Here is a 16,979-nt window from a genome sequence, read left to right as displayed (position 1 = left end):
AGCTGATCTACGCAGACCTTCAGAGCAACCAGACTTGACACAAGACCTTACCTCAAAACAAAACAAAAAATTAAAATACAAAATATAATTAGGTTTATTATCCTAGCCACCTCAAATGTTTTGATGTCACACAGTCATCATAATGTCAACACTGAACATTACCTAATCTTGTCAAAATTACAACCTGGCCAGAAAGCCAAGGGGAAGAAACCTGGGGATTGAGGAGACAGAAGCAAAGAGAAAACTGTTCAGTCCAGCCAACTGTGTGGAATGTGCCTGTAATCCCAGCATCAGGAGTCTGGGGATGGGGCACTGAGGGCAGTGTTGCATGCCAGCCTGGGATGCAAAGAGTTCCAGGCCAACCTGGACTGCGTGGTAAAATTTGTCCCTTTTACTTGCCCAAAAGGCAATTCTCATTTTTATTACAGTGAGTAACATCTAAAACCAAAGCATCAAGAAGTTACTAGCGTTACAAAAAAATTAGGAGATATTTGTGCAAATATCAGCTAAAAGACCAATTATGTCTCTAAGGAGAAGACAGGAATGGAGAAGCAAGGTGCATTCTATTATAATAAAACACTGGGCAAAACCAGCTTGGTGAGGAAAGGGTTTATTTGGTTCTCAGGTCATAGTCAACCATTGAAAGAAGCCAAGGCAGCGTCTGGAGGCGGGAACTGAAGCGACCATGGAGGAATGCTGTTTACTGGCTTGCTCCAGTTGCTTTTTTATACAACCCAAGACCACCTGCCCAAGAGCACCACCCACAGTGGGCTGTGCTCCCCACATCAACCCATTAATCAGGAAAATGCTCCAACACGTCTACCCGTCAACCTGATGGAGGCAGTTCCTCAATTGGCGCTCCCTCTTCCCAAGTGGCTCTAGTTTGTGTCAGCTGACAAAAATCAACTAGTACACTGGGAGATTAGGCTTTTTTTTTTTTAATCCAATGTTGGGAATTGGATCCCGAACTTTACACCCAGTAGACAAGGCCTAATTTTTTAAATAACAAGTCTTAAAGAACTTAATGATTCTTTAAGATGTATTCTGTGCATACATAACTGATAAAAAATAAAACCCAGGGGGCTGGAGAGGTGGCTCAGCAGTTAAGAGCACTGACTGCTCTTCCAGAGAAGCCAGATTCGATCCCCAGCACCCACATGTCAGGTCAGATGTCTTTGACTCTTGTTTCAGGGGATCCAACACCCTCACACAGACATACAGGTGGACAAAACACAACATAAAATATAAACAAAGTTTTAAAAAAAGAATGGTTTATAAAAAATAAAACCCAAATAATAAAGATGAATTGTTCAAACAGCAGATTGTGATGCAACCTATAATTACTTCCTGTGGATCAATTCGATTCTTAAGACTAAGGTGAAATGCTCACAGTTTGTCTCCTCTCCCAGGAAGGATGCAATCTTGTTAACTGATGCTTTTGACTTCACGGATAATTGTTTAAATTCGGCACTCGGCTGTTATGATGGACATGTCTACGAACGTCTGTTTGAGTGGGCTCAGAAGTCACCGGCCAATAATCAGGTAGTTGAGTGGAACTCATTATAAATTATGTAAAAGGGCAGAGAACAAGCAGTAAATACATCTCCATGTTTTCCCATTTTAATCAGTTCTGCTTAGGTTGAAAATTACTTGGCATAGAGCATCTGCTTAAAACACTTGTAGAGAGCACATAAAAGAAACCAAGGGTGCAGTTTGGCAGGAACTGAAATCAGCAAAATACACAGTTCAGAATGTAGAAAGGACATTAAGAGAAAAGCTTGACATACACATACAGCAGCAAGCAAAACTAAGATAAATCATAGCAGTGGTAAACCATCTTACTTTCAGCTTTTTAGCTCCATCCTATGTAGACCCAGAGGTGATTTGAGGTACTGTCTTAGGTGGGCAGGAAGGCACATATATTATAAGGGGGGGTGATAGCAAGACTGTCCTCAGAGGGAAGACGAGAATTCCAGTTATCCCAGCCTCACTGGGCAAAGTTAAGAATTCAAAGGACTGTACTTTGAATTTAGGGAGCCTGTAGTAAAGAGCAGATTTGACAAGGACAACCCCAACAAAGGACGCATCTATCTATAGGCACACACAAGGCGTTTCACAGTGTTGGGCGTATTAGACTTTATAAACATGTTTTTCAGGTGGTGAAACTTTCTCTTTAGTCCCCCTTCAGGAAGGCATCTTACAATGCAGTGGCCAACACTTGGGCTTGCACGCATACTTTACAGGTGTTATTAGACTTGCTCTTGGCAGGATGTATCCTGCCACACATCAGAGCTGAGCTTCCCACGATCATCTAAAGTCATAACCTCCAGAATGGCTGCCAGACAGGTCAGCCCACTTCAGTCAAGAGCCATCCACAAGATGACCTGGTTTTAGCTCAAGGAAATATAACTAATTTTCCTAGTCACTGTTCCTATGGTTAACCTGCTTCTAATATGTTACTTATCTAATGATCATTTCTCTGTCCTTGCTCAAGTTTAAATCCTGGCATAAAAGCAAAGCAGTCCTTCCCAAAACAGCCTGCTTCCATGGTCTCGAGAGAGACCTGCGTCCTTTGGTGCTCCATAGAGCTGCCGCACCTCTCCCTGTGCACCAGTCGGCAAATGCCGAGACACAGAAAATATTCCACTCCCCTAGATTCCTCAGGATCACTGAAGACTGTAGTGGGCCATCTTGTCTTTCTTCATTCTTAAACACTTTAATCTGGAAACCATAGCAGGTTTGTAGAAACGAGACGTGACTGACCCGTCATCTCTCTGATTCTGTAAAATGCTGACATACTTCAAACTGTTCTTCTGTCTCTACTTCCTTCTACTTGACCAAGGATAGAGCTTCTTAGGACCTAAGAACGATACGAAAGCAGTCGTGACAGACACTCATCAACCGGCCGTATGTGACCTTGTTAAGTCACAGGTGTGGTCTTTTCACACAGGGAAGTTTAGGAAAGGGGGTCAAAACGATAGCTGGTGGACCGGTAACATACAGCCACGTGATCTTATACTTTCAACTCCTTTGAAAAGCTTCAACATTTTTAAAGTCTCTCTCTCTCTTTTTTTTTTTTTATCTGTAATAGTTCTGAAGTGCAGCAGACATTTTAATAGAAAAAGGCACATTGCGGGTATTTTAAATAAGTTAAAACAGCAGCTATACTGAAACATGCCCTGCGGACACAAAAGTACAAATGAGAATATATGTACAGTGTTCTCATGCCGGAAGTAAAGTGCTATGTGCTAGGCTGCACCTCTTAGCTCCACAGGAGTCTCTCCTGTCTGCAGCAGGTTGTGCTTGAGACTTCTCCTATCAGGATGACACGCTACCCTGGTGTACTCTGTGATGTCTGCTTTGGGCTGACTGATCTAGAAAACTGCCACAGAAGATCCCCCCAGCCCCATGAAATCACATCCAAGCCATTCCCAATGGAAGCAAGAAGGAATGATCACGGGTTAATTTAGATCAGGAACCCCCCCCTTTTTAGTGCTTGTCTCTCAGGGCCTTGTGTGGCCAGGCTGGCCTTCAGCTCCTACCTCCCAAATGCCAGGATTACGTGTGTACATCATCGCACCCCGTTCTATTCTCTCAATAACTATATTGTAAAGATATGCCCAAGGAATAGTTCATTCATTCAAAGAACAATTACTGTGCAATGGCGGTGTGCTGGGATTGGAGAAACAGTGAAGAACAGGGTGTAAACCTATGTTAGGACTTTATAGGCTTTTTTTTGCTTAAGATTTATTTATTATGTATACAGTATTCTGCATGTAGGACTGCATGACAAAAGAAGGCACCAGATCTCATTATAGATGGTTATAAGCCACCATGTGGTTGCTGGAAATTAAACTTAGCATCTCTGGAAGAACAGCCAGTGCTCTTGACCTCTAAGCCATCTCTCCAGTCCCCAGAACTTTATAGTTTTACTGTAAAAGAAATTAAAATAGTATGGAAGACTAGAGTTTAGCTATGAAGAAAAGAACTCAGACATGGCACTAGAGAATGATGGAAAAGCTGATCTGGACACAGAATATTGCCTACCTGATTCAACTTTCTGGTTGCTTGCTTTATGGTTCGTGTTCAAAATTTCAAAGAGTCTCAAAAAGTGAAGGATTACATTTGTATTCAATTCTGAAAAAAATAAATAAGCTGTAGACTTTTCTCTTAATCAGCCACCTGCATGCGGTTTAAAATCTGCCTAAGAAAGGAGACTTGTTGGAAAAGTGTTTACCATATGTTCACACAAAACGAACTTTAAAAGTAATTTTAAAAATTAAGAATCTTAGGTAACTGAAAGGTGGTAGTGACACATGCCTGTAATCTCATCACTTGGGAGGCAGAAACAGGCAGATTTCTGTAAATTCAAAGCCATCTTGGTTTACAAATTACAAAGTGAGTTCCGGGACAGCCAAAGCTGTTCTACAGGGAAACCCTGTCTCGAAAAACAAAACAAAACAGGATCTTAGGTAATGCTACTCTTTTAAAGTGAAGCCATTAATTCTAGAAGTATTCTTCTAATAATGTGATTCCTATAAACACAGAAAAACCCTGCCTATGAGAAATATATCCGACCACTGCTACAAAGCTGGAGATCCAAGCTGTGAAAAGCCAACAGTACTCAGGATCAAGAAGCATCATGGTGGCACAGCATATACAGACCAAGAATTAAAGTCAAAGCAAAGGGTGGAGTGACTAGTTCTTCAAATTGCTTAGTAAGTTGGTACGTGAATGAAATGCTCATCACTTTATTCTACTTTTGAGTATGTTTGAAGTTTCCCTTTGTCCGTTTATAGCATATATTTGGTTAAATGCTGGAACTTTGCTTTAAGTGTAGCAAAAGCCAATAAACACATTAGCTGCTATTTGTGTGGTGTATTTATCTAGGGTGTACCAGGATCGACCAGTCTGAGGGATGTCAGCAGGCATTCTACCACGGAGCTACCTCATGGTCCACAACTTACCTTTAGCATTTACCCTCAGGTTTACAAAGACACACAAGCAGCCCTTCAAAGGTACTTGGATGTGCTATAATCTAAATAAAATATAAAGGCTCAGAATGTAACGTATCATTTTTTAAAAGTAAAAATGATTTAAAATTTTATAAAGAGACAGAATTGTCTCAATATATCCAAATATAACCAAACTACATTTTTCTTTTTTTTTTTGAATGATTTATTTATTATGTATACAAATTCTGTCCATATGTATGCTTGCAGGCCAGAAGAGGACACCAGATCTCATTAGAGATGGTTGTGAGCCACCATATGGTTGCTGGGAATTGAACCCATAACCTCTGGAAGAGCAGCCAGTGCTCTTAACCTCTGAGCCATCTCTCCGGTCCCCCAAATGATGTTTTTCATTTCATTTTCAACTCCACAACAACATAAAACAGTTACAGCATGGACTTCAGCTAAGTGACAAGCACTTACCTAACATGAATAATACCCAGGTCGATCCCCAGGAGTGAGGGAAAAAAACAAACAAGCCTTAAAAATCCTGCTGGCTGCTTTTATTTAAATAAGCAATCATTTACCTACTAATAATTAGTAAACCAGAGAAAATTTGCCAAAAGCAATCTTCCCTTTAGGGAGAATGGGGACAAGGAAGAAAATTCAGAAGTTTTCCTTTTTCCTAAACTTAAAACTAGTATTACTCCTACTTCCACAACTTTTATATATATATATATATTTTAAGTGTAAGTGTGTGTGTGTGTGTGTGTGTGTGTGTGTGTGTGTGTGTAAGCCAGTGGTGTCAGATCTGCCTAGAGCTGGCGTTACAGGCAGCTGTGAGCTGGTGACATAGGTGTTGGGTACCAAATTCCTATGCAAGAGCAACAAGTGCTCTTAACTAAAAGCCCTCCACGAGAGTTCTGAACCCAAATCATCTTTCTTCATGTTGGCTTCAGCTAGCTCCATAGCACAGGACTGATCTGGGTCTTTATTAGGAAACTACAGATCAATTTACAACAGAAGCCAATGTTTCTAACAGTAGCCTGTTCTCACCTGTCCATCAATACAATGAAACTACAGCAACCTGTCAATAATATTGAAGAATCCTTGTTTGAAGATGAGATAATTATGGGTTTCTTGTGTATGTGTGTGTGTGTGTGTATGTGTAATTTGTCAAATCTTAAATTTTCAAAGAGATATATAAGTAAATATTTTAATCTTCCTTTCAAAGGGAGAATTTTGGAATAGTCTCAAGAGAAGAGGAAAAGAGTGTTTCGTCTGCCATAGGGCCAACACCACAGAAGTCCACTGTTCCCTTAAAGCAGGGACGTTTTTTATCCGATGCTCACAAACTAGAAAGTCTCACTGTAGTTAACACACTCCTTCCTATGAGAAACTTTCAAGCAACAGAATCCTATCAACTCTGAAACAAGACAACAATGAAATAAGCAAATGTACATACATTTTCTATTTCACTGCAACTTATCCTTCTCGGAGTTGAACTTACATCCGACAAAAACATACCTTTGTGGCTACCACAATACATAAGAGTAAGGTGGCTAGAGTCATTTTGTCCCCCACATGCCACAGAAGCTGGAGTGAGTCATAGTCATAGCTGTGGCAGTTGAAAACCCTGTAATATTCCCTGAAAATCCGATCTGAACATGGCTTTGCACTCTTTAGACAAAACTGCTTACCTCTGATGGCACAGCTGGCTTTATGAACTAAAATCTAAGGCTCCACTGAGTTCTGGCAACTCCATCACAAATGTGCTATAAGCAGTCTGAGACACAAGCAATGCATACTTCTGATAGAGAATATGACTTTCCCCTTATATAGCAATAAATACAACCCTTAATGTTCATACTCCATTTTTTATTAGATTTTTCTTTCCTGGTAGACAGTACACTTGGGAATGAAACTGTACCAGGCATAAGGTTTTTACCACAGGGATATTTTGTATTGAGAATCCAATATAAATATTTCTAGTCAGACATTTCAATGGCTACAGATATTTGGTTGCTTGATTTATATGCATAGAAAGAAACAGTCCTTACAAGGATCGGCAGATGATTGGCCAGTCTTCCTTTAATACACTACTGCCTATTGGTCTGGAATCGAGGTCACCCTACATGATATTCTGATTTTCCTCAAAGACATGAATACTCTGCTTAATCTTTCATTACTGTATTTTTAGCCTTCCAGTTGAGTTAGGGACCACGTTACCAAAAATCATTTTAGCATTGTTAAGGATAGATTATATATCATAATGATTTTCAGCTCTCTTTTTATAAAAAAGGTTTCTGGAGACTCTGAACAGGCACATGCATATTTGGAACAAAACAAGAAGGCTGCTCACACACGGAACTTCCTTCTGGTCCTCGAGGCCTTCAAATAAATACAAATATTAAAAAGGGGGTACACTATGATTTAGAAAACAAGAACAGTCTCTTCCACGTCCCCAGACAAACGTGAGCTTACAGGAAGTCCTCCCCAGCACTGGCAATCAGTCATCTGTTTTCCGGGCCAGTCTACAGAAAGTCCAGTTGTGCTCTACCGTGTTCTCATTGGCCCGCTCGCTCATGTGATGCACCCGAGTATTGCGGATTGTGAAACCTTGCTTTGTAATGTATTCCATCAGGTGGACCCGGAGAGAAACTTCCTGGTGATAATCGCATGGTCCAAAGGTGAAGGAAACCTGGCAGTCTCTGGTGTCCATCATGTGCTTATTCCACTTGGTGAAATAATTTGAGATGCCTTCTAGTAAGGAATGGACCTTGGTGGTGATGGTTAACTGGGTTATGATGACGGCCACAGGATTGGAATATTTAGAAAGCTTCCGAGTACTAGACAGCTCTACAACTTCTTCAAAAGTATCCATAGGATACAAAGGCTTAGGGTCATTGAGACACTGAATCAAGGGTTCAATCTGGTAAAAGTCAGCTTCTTTCCGAAGAAGATCAAATTCCTTAAAATCCAGGGGCAGGGTCAATTCTGAAGTTCGTAAGAAGTTGAGGACATAGCGGAAAAGAGGTCCATCTCGATCGATGAAGTAATTGCCTTGCGGGTCTCGGGCTGTGGGGAAGTCCCCCCCAAACATAGCTCCAAGCATGGAATCTGGGTAACGTGTCAATGTGGTAAGGGACGTCGTGTACAAGTGTCCGCCTACATTCAACGTGACTGGGTCAGTCATCTGAAATCAAAGAAACAGTCACCTGAAACCATAAAATCGCAACTTCGACAAATTAACAAGATCAATACCGATCAGCCAGTATAAGACCCCTTTCCGCTGTAATGTATTTGGCAGTTCTAGGGAGGAAATGGTCTTACTTTCAATAATAACTCACCAGGAGAAGGCCTTCAACATTTGTTTTCAAATCAAATAAATCCAATCTTTTAAAAGTTACTCCACTCCTGCTGGGTGTGACCTTTAGTGTCATAGAGTCAAGTCCAGAATCTAAAGAGATTCTGAGTCAGGTCTGCCTGCCTCTACCTCCCCTAGTGGGATTAAAGGTGGGTGCCACCTCACTTGACAAGACCTTCAGCTTTTTTAAATTTAACGGAAGCTAGAATAAAAGTAATCTGAGAGTGTAGCAATAATGAACTTTGGGATTTTCTCCTCAAAGGAGTCATGAGATGTAATTTTTTTTTTTTGAGACAAAGTTTCACATAACTTCGACTGGCCTCATATTCACTATGTAGCTACGAATGGTCTAGAATTCCTGATCCTCCTGCCTCTCCCCAGTGCTAAGATCTCAGGAGTGCATCATCACACCCAGAGTGAAATATATGTATGTACTTATGTGTGTGCGTGTTTTGCCAGCATGTATGTATGTGTGCCTCATGTAAGCCAAGGGTATGGATTGCCTAGGGATTGGAGTTACAGGTGATTGTGACTCTTAGGCTGGATGCTAGGAACCAAACCCAGGTCCTCTGCACGAGCAGAAGTGTTCTTAACTGCTGAGCCGTCTCTCCAACTACAAAATGCATCCTCCCTCTGCCCCCCGCCCCCGAGAAAGGGTTTCTCTGTGTAACAGTCCTGGTTGTCCTTGAACTCAGTCTGTAGACCAGGCTGGCCTCAAACTCACAGAGATTCACCAGCCTTTGCCTCCCAAGTGGTGGGACTAAAGGTGTGTGCCACCACCCCCCAGTCCCAAAATGTATCTTAAAGACAAAAATTTATTTAGAATTAATCTTAGTAATTTTTTTTTTATGGAAGCAACAATTCCCTTTTCCTTTCTGGTTTTTCTTTTTATTGTTGTTGAGACAGCATCTTACTACGTAGATAAAGCAAGTCAAAAATGCACAAACCTTCTGCGTCTACCTCCCAAGTGTTGTTGACATTACAGGCCTGCACCACCATGCCCAGGAAATAAGTTCCTAACACTAAACTAAGAAATAGAAGGTTTGTGGACACAATCTAGCCTATGTTCTAGCCCCAAACTACCACATACCCAAGGGCTAATAGCAGCTTCAAATGTCATAGTCTGATTGTATATTCACTTTAGTAACATTAATGCTGCAATCTGACCTTTAATTCTGAGAAGGAAGCTTCTCAAAATAACACACCCCAGCCTTAGAAATCCTATTTAAGGAAAAAAAAAAAAAAAGACAAAGACAGTCTTCAGGTTCTAAGAAAGCAAAGTATTTCTTACCTGATGAGGAAGAAAACAGGCAGACATGGACACATGTGAAAACTACACGTGAGAAGAAAACCCTTCTACCTATTAACTCCTTTACTACAACAAAGCATCCTCCACTCCATTCTCCCCGGGCCCTTTGGACGTTCCATTCTATGAACAGAGAATTTAAACATACCCCATAGACCAAAACATCATGGTCTACCTGACGTTCGTGGTTATAAATAGCTACTAGGTGGGCAGAGATATGTCAGGAGTTAAAAGCAATGTATGACTATAGTGGAACTGAGTTCCACTTCCAGTAACCATGTCTGGGTGGCCCACAGCATCTCCAGGGACCATATGCCCGCCCTCTTCTGGCCCCTAAGAACACTGCACTCACCGCTTCACCCACACATAATTAAAATAAATAATATGAAATAAAAATGTTAAGTTATTTGGAGAATATGTACTGAGTCTTTCACTAAAACGTCAAACCAAATAAAGATCCACACTCCAAACACATCCACACAAAGTGGATGGAGCTGCACAAATTCACAGTTTCATCCTTGTAAGATAAGCCTATGACCATGCAGAGAAAGTCGTCCAAATGACTCGCCAGCCTTCCAAGCGCAGCAAGGACCACTCACCATATAGCCCCAGTCTCCATTATCCATCTGCTCCAGCACCAGTCCGTCAGGAGCCCAGGAACCAGGAAGACTCTGGAGGAAGAAGACAAGCACGTAACCATGACAATGGAGAATAAGAGCTATTCTGCCCAATGCAGTAGCTCAGACCTCACAAGGACCGCTCACACATGGCCCGTTGGAACCTACATCAGGGCAAAACTGTGAGGAAGAAAGCCATGCCATGCTTGTTCTTACCCCTGGAGCCCACTGGGCACAAAGGACTAGACTACTTGGAGAAGGAGGGAAGAGTCTGTCACTCTGGGCTGGCAAGACAACCCAGTAGGTAAAGCAGCTTACCTGAAAACCTGACTTTGATCCCAGGACCCTCCCTCATGGTGGAAAGAGAAAAGAAACTTACTTCCACAAGTTGCCCTCTGACCTTTGTCCTCTGACCTCCATATACACAGTCACAACCACAAGTAATAAAAAAATCTGACCAATTCTGCCACTATTTTCTAAAAATGTAATATTTAGATTTTCAGAGAACATTATGATTAGGTCTATAACCTTACATTGATTCTGACCTATAAGATGCTCTACATCAGCCGGGCGGTGGTGGCGCACGCCTTTAATCTCAGCACTCAGGAGGCAGAGGCAGGCGGATCTCTGTGAGTTTGAAACCAGCCTGGTCGACAAGAGCTAGTTCCAGGACAGGCTCCAAAGCCAAAGAGAAACCCTGTCTCGAAAAAACAAAACAAAACAAAACAAAACAAAAAGATGCTCTACATCAAAAAGGTCACTTGAGGGAGAAAGGGGAAATTCCTTTGGATCAGCATACCAGCTGTATAAACTAAGTATCTGAGAAAGCATTTAAAATCATGGGCTTCAGGGCTGGAGAGATGGCTCAGAGGTTAAGAGCATTGCCTGCTCTTCCAAAGGTCCTGAGTTCAATTCCCAGCAACCACATGGTGGCTCACAACCATCTGTAATGGGGTCTAGTGCCCTCTTCTGGCCAGCAGGCATACACACAGACAGAATATTGTATACATAATAAATAAATAAATAAATATTTAAGAAAAAACTAAAATGCTTTAAAAAAAAATCATGGGCTTCAAAAGTAATGGTCACTTTCCAAGAGAAAAAAAAAACAATATTATTACCTTATAGTGTAAAAAAACCAATCAGGTTTAATAATGAAGTATTTCTCTTTGTACATTAATCAAAACAAACAGAAGCAATTCAAATGTCAAACTGGTAAGGCACAATTTGGTACAAAAAGAGCCTCACAGACCTGGCTGAGGTCACTCAGGCAGCACCATGGAGAGCCAGTCTTAGGTCACTGGCAAAGGCCCATGTACTAATGAAGCCAGCTTCAATCTGCTTTTTCCTCCTATTCAAGAACATGCCACAGTTCTCCAGCGACTTAACTGCCTTCGTCAGTTCCCTCTCACTCACTCTATTCTCCAAATCAACCTGCAAAGCAAACTGCAGAGCCAATTTCAAAATCACTAGCAGAGATGCCAAGAAACACGGACATACCTACGGGTCCTTTCCCCGGAAAAGAACCAGCTTTGTATGTGGCCTTTGAAGGCCCATTTTTCCACTTTAGTGGAATCTGGTCCCCATTTCCAGGACAAGAACAAGCCCTGGCTACAAAAGATCACAAAGGCTCTTTCTCAAAAGGTCACTCAGGCTTGTCGAGAGCATTTGCATAGCACAGCAGGGGCTGAAATCAGAGCCGGCAGAAGCTAGTTCTCTACCTTTACAAATTCTTCAAAGCAAACAAGCTAAAATGTGGACCCGAGGAGTGCGTGCGGCCATCATTCTTTACTCTCAGCCATAGGGTACAGACGGTCAGCCTTCAGCGTACTATAGAGAGACGGAACAAAAGTAACACCAGAGGCCTTTTACCTTTTCTCTCTTGACTCACTCCACACCCCATCTGATGTAAACGGAAGACACGAGCTTTAGCAATTTTTGACTTCATTACCGATAACAACAAATCCATGATGCAGTGAGTTAAAGGGCATTTCCCAAAACTCAAAGTACTCTTTCCCCACGGCCTCAATAATCACTCAACCAAACTTATTTTAGGTCCAGTATCACAGGGCAGGGGAGCCCACGTGAAATACGGATACACAGGAATACGATAGTGAACCCTGACCTCGTGGAGCTTCCGGTCCACAAAGGGAGGCAATGCGCAACAGATAAAGTCACAATATAATCCCAAACTGCCATTAACAGAACAGACTGGGGGAGACCTCAGGAGGAAGAGACCTAGACTCCAACTGGGAAAATGTCGGGCTTCAGAGAAGGGCTCCTGGGTGAACACCGGAAGACAATGTGCCCAACCTGAGCAGGGATTCCAGAATCAAGCCAATATAGCAGTCTTTCTGCTCATGAGCACACCCCTGTTCAGTTATACAATAGAGAGGCAGGGATGCCTGGACAAGAACTTGTGTTTTCTGACTCCTGGTCAAGATTTTTCCAAAAGCACCTCCTAGAGTAGAAATTCAAAGGACAAAATCCAAACAACAAACTGAAAAGCATCAACTTTATACTCCCCATAGCCAGCTATTAACCCCATCCAACTGGCGCTTTATTTACAACCTCACAAAAACTTAGGCTAATTAACTAGTCATAATGAGTCATAAAAGAATTTCTACCACTAAATAAAAATGGCAAGACCCTGCTCATTAGTTACTAATGGCTGCTGTCCCATATCAGGCGACAGGAAGAATTCCAGTTCAGGAACATACAAATGGCTAATGAAGAATGGAAGCCCAAAGCCGGAAGAAAATCACCAGACAGCAACGCCACCGCTATATGCCAGGACTAACCTTGCATATTTATGTCTTCACTTCTACATCAAAACAAGATAACTTCTTGTGCAAACATTAAAACAAGCAAAAAAAAAAAAAAATTAGACGTTTCGAATCTCTTCCATAGCAAAAGTCAAGGTCTGGCTACAAACATATAACGAACCTCAAGCTTAATAATTTAGAAAAGCGGTCATGGAAACCTATGTACCTACCTTCCTTCCTTCCTTCCTTCCTTCCTCCATCCCTTCCTTCTTCCCTCTCTCCCTCCCTCTCTCCCTCCTTCCCTCCCTCTCTCCCTCCTTCCCTCCCTCCGTCCCTCCCTTTGTGTGTGGGAGTTAGAGGCTGGGCCCCTCATGCCATGATGTGTGCCTTTACTAAGGAGCTAGCTCCGTGATCTAAGCCCAGGTCTCTTAAAAAGCACCTCAAGGCCTTATACTTGTATGTAAGATACACGAAAATAAAATGAGACAGTCACTACTAGTCACTTCCAATATAACTAAGCTACCTAAAAAAACAGTAATAATAAATTGTTCACTACTAAACTCAACGAGCAATAAAAGGCAATCTTGATTCATCTAAAGTTGATCTCCTCACCTTGCTTGTAAACACCTGCTACAGCATAGCATCTCTACAAAAATCTAGAGAAACAGGGAGGGGCAAGATTCTTGCTTCTCCAACAGTCGCGTTCTGAACTGATGACTATCAGGGACACCTCAGACGTAGACGCAATAAAACACAACCCAAGACCTCACAGAACAGCTTCGGTCTCTTCCAGTGAACCCTTTCCCAGGGGTGCTAACAATTCATTTCCTTTTCATCTTCTCTCCCATCCGGCACCATCCAGTGGAGGACTTAATGAGAAGTTTAAATAATCACAAGCCAGGCAACAGAAGGCCTTCAAGTGGGGCATCAAACAGGTCTGTTTTACTTGAGGGGTAAATAAAGGAATACTTTTTCATAAAATCTGTGAGACATTTCTCATAAAATTCCTTTAAAGGTATTTCCCTCGCTAAAGATCACTTTTAGGGCAGTGACCACAACCAAACAATAACTATAAGGTTCAAAGAAAGGCTTTCTGACTTTGCAAAATCAGTTCACCTGAAAATATCTGACCTTTAATACAAATAAATCCACGTCCCAAAGACTCTACGGCAACGCTGAGGTCCCACGCTTAGGCTTCAAAGGTTATAACTAGTGTGGAACTCTGACGGCAGGCTAGCAGGGAGTTGCGAAAAACAAATCCTGAAGAATTCCTAGAAGCCTGAAAGAAATTATGAACTTACTGACCTAGCGAATCCGAAGAATGCACAATTCAGTAAGCTAACAACTTAAAAGCATGTGAGAACCCTCAGTGGTATCTTTCTTATCATAGCAAAGCTGCTTTAGGGGCTACAATACATTAACACAATATTCTAGACTCACTGCTGCTGTAGACTGGGACGCCCCCAGAGCAAAAGTCCTTCTCCCACGCAACAGTCTATATGCTGTAATGGAAACCTCCAAATTTGAAGGAGTAATGAATGAGACAACGGCAATCACTTCCTTCCCAGGGGTTCTGGGTAGCTTTTTTTTTTTTTCCTACTGAGACCCTTGTGCCTGCTATCCCAAAAAGAAGACTCAGTGAATTTTCTCCACCTATACTTACCTTCCAAATTGCCTTTGTACTCACTTTCTCTGTTCTGGGAAACGTGGGAGTTTGAAAGTGAAATACTTTTTATAGCACTTGGTTCAGTGGCATCTAAAGGAGTCGTCTGAGTTAAAGTCCACATGCAGGCCAGCACAAGCAGCCAGGCACACAAGGATAATGGGATTATAAAGCTAAATTACCAACAACTAAACCAGAGATGGATTTTTTTCTCTTCCTCCCTCTCTCTCAACCATGTGGGCTAGAAGAAAGGAGATGAAGGCAGAAAAGTAGAAAGACTTTTACAAGAAGTTAGGAAATTTCTAAAGTATCAAATCAGAAGCATACACACTCTCCAGCGAAATTGTTGTCAGAGTCAAATTAAAAACAAACAAACAAACATGAAATTCCACTTTCCCTCAGTTTCCACTAAAATGGGCTATTATGGCCTTCGCAAAAGTAAACACAGCATAGGTAAAACGGGCTGACGGGCAGTGAAAAGGAACGGAGTTCTGAAGTCACTGTGCGGCCTTCCAGAAGAGAGTAAGTAAGAACCTGATAAATGGCCCTTTACTCCTGGAAGCATCAACAAAATTTAAGCGGTAAAGTCGGGCACAGTGGGCAAACATGGAGGTGAAAGGCAGCCTGTGCACGTCCCAGGAGTTCCCACAGCGACTACAATAGGAAGTACTAAACGTAAAGATGTCCCAGCACTGACAGAACAGACACGTGAGCTCTCGGAACTTCTAGAAAGCATGACTCAGGGTTGTCTCCAAGATAAGCAGAACACAAATATATGTGTTCCATTTAAAATAGACCCCAGCTATAAAAATCCAAGACACATCAAAAGATACATACGAATGACCATAAGATTGCTTTATGTGATAGTGTTTCCGCTCAATATGCTTTAAGAGAATTCGAACCACAAACCTTATTGATGCCATCATCTATGGCTTTCTTTCAATCTAAGGCATCACAACTAAAAAAGCGTGCGGGCACCTGGTTTTCAAGGGCTATTCTCCCAGCCTACCTACCTGCCCACCTGGACCTGTGCTCTTTTGAAAACACTTCTCGGTATCAGGCCTGTGATACCGCAACATTATTCCCATACTAGAATAGAGAAAAAGATGAGCCAGCCAAGGAGATACGCTGGAGACAGATGCTTGGGATATCCCAAACATTCTCAGCCAAGCCACATCACCCCAGGTCTACTTGTGCGGCAAACACCTTGCATCACCGAATACTACAACTGGGTTTATCAACTTGCTATGTGAACTGCTGTACTGGACAGAAACGCGACAACTTCAGCAGAATATCCAAACAGGATCTCAGTCACGTTTCGTTTCTCCGTCCCACCCCAGGCACAGCCTCCTCTGCCACAGCCCAGCAGGTGCTGCAGGGGCTCCTCACGACCACACCATGGGTCACCTTTGACACCCAGCACTAAAACGCCCTGACATCCCAAAACCCCAGCAGAAAGCTGCAATCTGTGCAGAAAACCCCAAAGGCAAGGCTTTAAAACTAGGACAGTGGCGGCCAAAAAGCACCACTCCCCAAAGAACAATCCTTTCCCCGCAGAACCCGCGGGTCCCGGGCCTGGCCGCACTCCTCGGTCGCCCGCAAGCCAAGCCCGGCCGGCCACGCGCACCGAGCCCCGAACCTGAGCCGGAGCCCGCGGCGCCGGGCCGCGCGTCCCCGGAGTCCCCCGCCCAGGCCCGGCCGCGAGCTCGTGCCAGCCCCGGGACGCGCGCCCGCCACCCGCCGTCCGCCTCAGCCCGACTTCCCCGCAGCCCCGGCCCCACAGGCCCGGCTCCCGCCCCACTCACTGCGCGAGCGCAACGGCGACCCGGCCGGGAGACGCCGGCGGCCCGAGAGCGCGAGCGCGGGGACGAGCGAGCCTGCGCCCGGCGGCGGCGGCAGCAGCAGCAGCAACAGCAGCAGCAGCGGCGGGGACGACTGAGCCGGCGCTCGGAGTTGCGGCTCCTGCTGCCCGGCGCGGGCGGCGCCTTCTCAGCGGAGTCGCGGCGCCGAGAGCGCGGACGCCCCCTATCGGCGGCACTGGGCGGAGGCCGGGCGGGCGCGGGCGGGCGCTCGCTCTGGGCGCTGCCGGGTCGGCGTGGTCAGGCGGGCTCTGCAGCAGTCCCGAAGCCCCGCCTCTGGCCCGCCCAAGCCCCGCCCCTCCGAGGAGCTCCGCCCGGATCACGCCCTTACTCCGCCCCCGCCCCAGGCTGTGCTCCTCGCGGCCACCGGCGGTTCCTTCCGTGCGGGCCACAGCCATCGTAGGTCTCTAATGCTGTTTCTCCTCCGCTGTTTCCCTTGAGTTGATAGAA

At 43.7% G+C, this 16,979-nt stretch overlaps 2 protein-coding genes across 5 annotated transcripts in view; one reads left to right on the top strand and one right to left on the bottom strand.

Annotated features, from left to right (window-relative positions):
* Positions 1–4,868, top strand: part of Acox2 (acyl-CoA oxidase 2) — a 30,497-nt gene extending 25,629 nt beyond the window's left edge. The window contains exons 14-15 of the mRNA XM_050161108.1: positions 1,410–1,542; positions 4,548–4,868. Coding sequence (XP_050017065.1) covers positions 1,410–1,542; positions 4,548–4,610 — 196 coding nt within the window. The 3' untranslated portion in view covers positions 4,611–4,868. The remainder of the gene's footprint in view (positions 1–1,409; positions 1,543–4,547) is intronic.
* Positions 4,869–6,809: 1,941 nt separating this feature from the next.
* On the bottom strand, positions 6,810–16,735 carry Kctd6 (potassium channel tetramerization domain containing 6). Of its 4 annotated transcripts, XM_050161113.1 has the most exons (4): positions 16,476–16,735; positions 14,139–14,286; positions 10,225–10,296; positions 6,810–8,148 (listed from the first exon to the last, which is right to left on the bottom strand). In XM_050161113.1, exons 3-4 carry the CDS (start codon positions 10,249–10,251, stop codon positions 7,462–7,464), a joined length of 714 nt encoding a protein of 237 aa, XP_050017070.1. In that variant the 5' UTR covers positions 10,252–10,296; positions 14,139–14,286; positions 16,476–16,735; the 3' UTR covers positions 6,810–7,461. The 4 variants fall into 4 exon arrangements, with proteins under 4 accessions (XP_050017070.1, XP_050017067.1, XP_050017069.1 ...); XM_050161110.1 differs by lacking the exon at positions 14,139–14,286 and having other exon boundaries at positions 16,476–16,734; XM_050161112.1 differs by lacking the exons at positions 14,139–14,286; positions 16,476–16,735 and adding an exon at positions 11,964–13,271.
* Positions 16,736–16,979: the final 244 nt, after the last annotated feature.

This window comes from Alexandromys fortis, unplaced genomic scaffold (assembly GCF_014885135.2).
Source record: "Alexandromys fortis isolate MF-2015 unplaced genomic scaffold, M_Fortis_MF-2015_v1.1 scaffold_123, whole genome shotgun sequence".
NCBI classification, from domain to species: domain Eukaryota; kingdom Metazoa; phylum Chordata; class Mammalia; order Rodentia; family Cricetidae; genus Alexandromys; species Alexandromys fortis.
This window is presented reverse-complemented; position numbering and strand designations above follow the sequence as displayed.